The following is a 6,771-nucleotide window of genomic DNA, read 5'->3' as shown; positions in this document are numbered from 1 at the left end:
TTTGGTCTTTTTGAGACAGGGTCTCCCTGTAGCCCCAGCTGGCCCGGAACTCACTATGTAGACCAGGCTGGCCTTGAAGTCACAGAGATCCACCTGCCTCTGCCTCCTAAGTGCTGGGATTAAAGGCATGCCCCATCAGGCCTGGCTCCAAAGCAACTTCTAACCCCTGAAGGCACTGCATGACATGGGTGCACTTAACATACATGCAGGCAATATACTCATACACAAAATAATAAAAAAGAGAAAGTTTTGACAAGCAAGGCGAGTCAGACTTGGGAGGATGATGGACACGATGTTCATCAGTGTCACGTGGCAGAACAGACTGTGCACATGTAGTTAAGGTTAAGCTACATGGTTAACTTCAAGTGAGTCAAACTGTATAATGTGAGTAGACCTGGTCCAATCAGCTGATCCCTGAAATGAGGCTGAGGGATTAGTAGCAAAATCCTACAGCTGACAATGGACCTTTAAGGGATGCAGACTAGTGGGAAGTCCTTAGGTCAATGGGGCATGCCTGTGAATGGACCCCATTTCCTCTCTACTTTGTTTTTAGTAACCTCTTCCACACCTGCATCTTGGTCATGAAGGCCCTACACCGTGAGAGCCTGTCTAAAAAAATTAAAACAAAAATAAAATAAAAATGAAAGTCATAAATAGGTATTTCTGTTGTAATTTTCAAAACGACAGGATTGATCAATAGAAACAAAAGTAAAAGTCTCAAAGTCAGGAAAAGCCTTTCTGCTGTGACACACTCTTGTCACTATGAGAACCTGGGATCTTGAACAGCATTTTTCTTGTTCCCATGAGTGGTGTTCTATCCTTGGGGCTATTGCGCCTGTGCTCCCCAATTTAGGATTCCAGCTTTCCTATACCCTGGTTTCAACAGTCAATCTAAAAACCCCCAGTCTGAGGCTGAAAGATATCATTTCCTTCCTTTTCCCAGGAATCCTGACCTTTAGGAATATCTTTGCAAACTTTACCCTGGAACGGTGGCAACAGCTGGATTCTGTTCAGAAGGACCTCTACAAGGAAGAATCAAAGCCTCCTGGGGTCTGTGGTACCTGCCTACCCAACCAGATGTGATGTTTGGGCTGGGACAAGAAGAAGTAGCCTGGATGGTAGAGGGACAAACCCTGTTGGGGAGCTGTCTAGGTGAGCACATACCATATACATCCATTTCGACCACAATGCCTGGCCTTTTACATGAGTTCTGGGGATAGAACTAGGATCCTCATGCTTGTGAGGTAAGCACTTTACTGAACGAACTATCTCCCCAGCTTGTAAAGCTTTTATATAAAGTAAAAGTCAACAGCAACCATGTACCGTGTGCAAAACTGAAACACTGGCTGCCGTACTGCTAGGAAGATAATGGGAATAGCTACTACAAAACCAATACTGACTCACAAGTATACATCTGTAGCTTGTTAGCAGTTAAGTAAATGTTGTGCATGTATCAATGCATCTTTATAACATTGCTGTGAAGCAGATTACTATCTAGTAAGAGAATTGCAGCCTGTACTCTACTGTGTTATAAGCCTGTCCATATGGCATTTCAGAAGAAGCAGCAAATATTTCCTGTGACCTAATAAAGCAATGCCTTGGTGGTAGGTGTTTCAAAAAGTCTCAATTCTGAGGCTGAAGAGATGGCTCAACTGGTAAAGTGTCGTTGCTTAACTATGAAGACCCCAGTTTGGATCCCTGGTGCCCACCTAAAAATACAGTGGTGTATGTCTGTAACCCCAGCACTGGGGGTTGGGTGCGGCAGAGGTGGGAGGATCCCTGAAGCTTAATGGCCAGCTAACCTAGCTGAACTGATAAGGTTAAAAAAAATAAGGTGGTGAGCAAAAGAGGAAGATACCTAATGCTGACCTCTGGCCTCCATACACACATGCAAAACATTTGTATAAGTGTGTGTACGTACACACACACACAAAATCTGAATTCCATTCACATACCACTCAACTTCCCAAATTAAAGAGGGCATGTTCCAAGTATGGCATATAAATAGGAGGATTTTTGCCCTTTTTTTTTTAATGTTTTATTATTTTTATTTTGTATTGTATGAGTGTAAGTGTACCCACATCCTGCAATGCCCAAGAGGTCAGGAGAGCACTGGATTCCCCTGGAACTGGAGTTAACAGATGGCTGTTAGCCACCACCTGGATGCCAGGACTCTTACCTACTGAGTCATTTCTCCAGTCCTGATTTTTGTCTTTCTTAAAGTCAAGAGTCTGTTGCATCTTATCAAAAGTTCCAATTGCATTGTACTCTCAGGTTCCTTCACAGTCAGTGAGCTTGAGACTGGCAATTCCATCATCAAAGCACATTACCAGCTGACAGTGAGAGAAACAGAGCTCCTAGTGCTTTCAAATCACAAAAGGTAAGAGCCATTGTAGACTGGGGAGGGGCAGAGCAGGAAAGAGAAGTGGTGACAGCACACCTTGTTTTTTCACACGGGTGTTTTTCACACTTGTTTTATGCAGGGGTGTGTAGGACACTGAGCATGTTTCTAAATAAATTCTGTACATGCCTAAGAATAGTCTGCACTTTTACTTGAGCTCTGTGAACATACCTTTCTCACGTCTGAACTCTTTGGTTCTGTTGTCCAGGTTATGATTCTAGAAACAGCAAGCCTTGTCTCGCTAGAGTTTACAAAATCCGTTGGGTCCATCTGTCTGGCCAGAGACTCAATATATTTCAGGATTGCGACTTTGACCTAAGAGATCAATGGTTAGAAATGTTAAGTACACTCCATAAAGTGTACATAAGAATTTTTAGCTGGCAGTCAGGGAAAAAGTGAATACCATGAATTGGAAACTTCCCCTCTGCTCTGGATTATGTTTCTACATGGAGTGACAGCCTACTACTCATCCATGCTGCAAGATTCTTAGAGGACAGGTCTGCCACTGGCCGGAGGGCAAGCTCAGCCCTGCAGTCAGCTCTGCAAAGCATTCTAGGTCAGGCCCTGAGGGGCAGCACTTCCCAACACTCCCAACTCATGCTCTGTCTCAACTTTGCCATTGGCTTTGACTTCAGGAGAAGCTTAGGAAACCCACCCTAGAACCTCAAGAAAGTGCATGACCAAGGAGCAGATGATTCATATGACCACACATTCCCTCGTTCCTACAAAACTGAGTTGCCTTGTTAATATAGGAGTAACTTTCTAGAGTCTCGGAGTATGTTAATATTAAACATTCCATACAATATTGGTTTCAGCACATCAGTGCATTTTCCTTTTCTAGTTAAGGCATCAACTGCGAAAAAAACTAATAATACCCAGTTGTTGGTGAGGACACAGAGTGGCTGGATACTGGTAATAGGAATGGAATATGGCACAACTATTCTGGCAGTTTCTAAAAGTACCCAAGGAATCAGCAATTTTGAACCAAGAGAAATGAAATATTCCCAGAGTTACTCATGAATGATAAGTGAAACAATTTTAAGTTATAGGAGTTATGATGAACAGTTACTGACCTTGAGGTTTGGAGTTTGAGTCTGATCCACAATAAATCTCATCAAAATGTTAAATTGTTGATCAAATGGGAAGGAATCCCTAGGACAAAACAAACAAACCAAAAAGTAAAGTGCCTATTTAAAAGTAACTTATGGGGCTGGAGAGATATCTCAGCAGTTAAGAACACTGGCTGCTCTTGCAGAGGATGCAGGTTCAATTCCCAGCACCCACATGGTGACTAACAGCTGTCTATAATTCCAGTTCCAGGGGATCTGATGCCCTCTTCTGACCTCTGTGGGCATTGCATGACACGGGTGCACTTACCTACATACAGGCAATACACTCATACACATAAATTTTAAACAATAATTTATTACAAAAGAGTTAATAAAACTATAACAAAATATGCTGTGGCAGATTTATATAAGCACTAAATTAATATTCATATATAAAATTCAGAAAAAGACAGTCTCCCCTAATACACACCAAGGTCACTAGCTACTTTAGAATTAAGGGAGGTCAGGTATTCCTCCTGCCTTCTCAGAATCTGACCCCTTCCCTCCAGCTACCTTTCCAAATCCTCCTTACTCAAAAACCACTTGATTGGAAGACCTTATCTTTACACCCACACCAGGTTGCTTCCAATCACTGCTGAAGCTAACTGGGTGTCCTCCTAGGCCTGGCATCCACACAGTCACCACAGAAGAATGCCTGTGTGATATTCAGTGCCATTAAAGTCTCCACCGAGCTATGACTCCAAGGAGCCCCTTCTCTTGCTCTGAGCCTGTGACTAATCCCATCTCTTACAGTCATTGTGCATGTCTGTCCAATCAAGTAATCCTCAGGGGCTTCTGGCTAGAGAAAGTCAATGCTCTGTCCATTCCAAAGAGGCAATTACTACTACTATTTAAAATTGCATAATGGATGCAACTTCTTCATTAGTAGGAAAGATAAGGGAGTGTGAGTATCTGGTACCTTGAGGCTGAGTGATAAGACTGTTTTCTTTGGAATCTCTTAAGATATTTTTCCTACAGAAGAATGGTGAAATGACTAGGGATTAAGGACAGTGTTTGAATCTACAATACCAGAAGTAAGTTTTATCAATTATCACAAGACTGATGTGAAAATTAAGAGAATACAAGAAATCTATAGTTTTATGAAAAGGCATATACTAGGTATCAGTGCTTTCATCAAAATTATTAATAAAAAGTAAACTCCAATTGCTGAGTCCCTGTTCAGCATGGAAGAAGCCAGAGTAGTCTGTGTCCAAATTCTCTATCAGCAATTTGGGTAACCTCTTCAGAGGATATGATAAGAATAGGAGGTAAGAATTGGCTAGGCAGTTAGTGTAAAAAGGCCCCAAAGAAAAGTAGCCACTTTCTTGGTGAAAAGTCAAAATGTCCTTGGGCCTCTTAGCAACATATTCCGTTCCAAAAGTGAAAAATGTCAAAAGTATTTGGGAGCTCTTACCTAATCCTTAAAAGATTTTAGGGTTACCTCTTCAGAGGTAAAAAGCCCTATTTGAAAAAAAAAAAAAGAAGAAGAAAGAGTATATGAAGTTATCAGAAGTGATGGGGAGATATGATAGGAGTTGGAGGGGAGGGAGCGGGCGTGGATTTGCTCAAAACACCTTATATGCATGTATGAAATTTTCAATAAGTTATTAAAATAAAAAAAAGATTTCTATGTCATATGTTGATAAATTAAAGGGCGGTTCACAAATAAACTGAAGTATAAAAATATAAGAACTTCAGAAAGGTATAAACAAATATTCTAAATGTTCTCTATATTTTATAAAAGAGGATTGTTAAAGTTCTGTGTATTTCATATGCATTCACAAAAATATGGCCTACTCAAAGACAGCACAAGTTTAGCATCGCCTAGATTGGTAAAACATGTCAGTAAGCCGGGCGTGGTGGTGTGTGCCTTTAATCCCAGCACTCCAGAGGCAGAGGCAGGCAGATCTCTGTGAGTTCAAGGCCAGCCTGGTCTACATAGTGAGTTTCAGGCCAGCTGGTACTAGAGGGAGACCCTGTCTCAAAAAGTCAACAACAACAACAAAAAAAAAAGACATGTCAATAAATAGGTCAGAGACTGTGAGAACTAAGCAAGAGGGAAGAGAGGCCAGTGGGTAACAATGAGTGATTAATAGAAGACTATGGAAGAAATCATGGACAAGACTCCCTCACACGTAACATCAACATGGCACAGACCCTGAAACACTTACCTGGTAACATCTAGTGCTTTCTGAACTTTGGCTTGCACAGATCCAAGTAAGTCTGCTCCCATTTTCTTAAGCAATTGTGTGAGAAGAACGAAGAGCCAGTCTTGCAAGTCATCCTTATGAATTATTATGAAATCCACAAGGGTCTCCAAAAACATACTGAAAACCTGGACACAGAAAACCAAGTGTTTTATAGACTTCATTTATGATTTCCTCCAAAGATAGAAACACTACAAATGCCCATGTTGGCCTCAATATTTAAGTTAACAATGTTAACAACTGCCCATATTGGCAGAGACAAATGCATTGCAGAGCACAGATAACAGAAAAAAGGGTTGACACTTACTCTCTGTTTTGAATTCCACCGCACACCAGGCCATGCAACAAAACAAATTCCATGTTAGTCCACAGTGCATATCAGTTTCATGCAGTTTCTTTTAAAAATTCTGGAAAAGCTACAAACTGATAAAAATACTCTCTCCTCCCTCAAAATAAGCCTGTAGAAGTCAGTACAGAGAGAAATTAACTTTTCAGAGTTTAATGCTGCAGGAAGATAGGGAGGGAGAGGAAGAGAGAGGGAAAGGGGGAGAGGGAGAAAGAGAGTGAGGGAGAGAAGGAGAGAGGGAGGGGGAAGGAGAGGGAGGGGGGATAGGAATGGGGGTTGTCTTAAATTTTATTATATTTTTACTCATTCTCTACTCCACAAATAATACAGGATGCAAAAAGGAAAATGCCCTATTCATAATTCTGTATCTGCTGACTCTTGATTCAGCCGGCCAATTTTATGGATGTTTCAGATGTTAGGAATAGGGTTATTAGGAGACACTGACAGCTTGTGTAATTCCTGTGCTGCTGCATAGTCTCTGCTGCTACCTGAGGTGAAACAGCATACAGTGGAGTACTTCTAAGCCTGTCTCAGAGAAATAAGTGGCACTGGACTCCCTGACCCAGGCCCTATGCTGGGACACCCACCCCCAACACCTCATTAGTTCTAGTGCAGTAACTATTCACCACCAGGGGTCTCCAGGGAGACCTCTCAGGGGCAAAAAAAAAAAAAAAAAAAAAATAAGGGGGGTGGGGGGGGGTTCCGGGG

At 41.7% G+C, this 6,771-nt stretch overlaps 1 protein-coding gene across 1 annotated transcript in view; it reads right to left on the bottom strand.

The window, feature by feature from the left end:
* The window catches only part of Clasp1 (cytoplasmic linker associated protein 1), a 289,328-nt gene that overhangs the window by 67,618 nt on the left and 214,939 nt on the right, over positions 1-6,771 (bottom strand). Inside the window, exons 31-33 of the mRNA XM_029562400.1 lie at positions 5,682-5,845; positions 3,475-3,553; positions 2,573-2,716 (exon numbers count right to left, since the gene is read on the bottom strand). Coding sequence (XP_029418260.1) covers positions 2,573-2,716; positions 3,475-3,553; positions 5,682-5,845 — 387 coding nt within the window. The remainder of the gene's footprint in view (positions 1-2,572; positions 2,717-3,474; positions 3,554-5,681; positions 5,846-6,771) is intronic.

The sequence above is a fragment of the Nannospalax galili genome, unplaced genomic scaffold (assembly GCF_000622305.1).
Source record: "Nannospalax galili isolate Female #2095 unplaced genomic scaffold, S.galili_v1.0 scaffold633, whole genome shotgun sequence".
NCBI lineage: Eukaryota > Metazoa > Chordata > Mammalia > Rodentia > Spalacidae > Nannospalax > Nannospalax galili.
The sequence above is the reverse complement of the archived record's forward strand: the minus strand, read 5'-3'. Positions and strand labels throughout refer to the sequence as shown.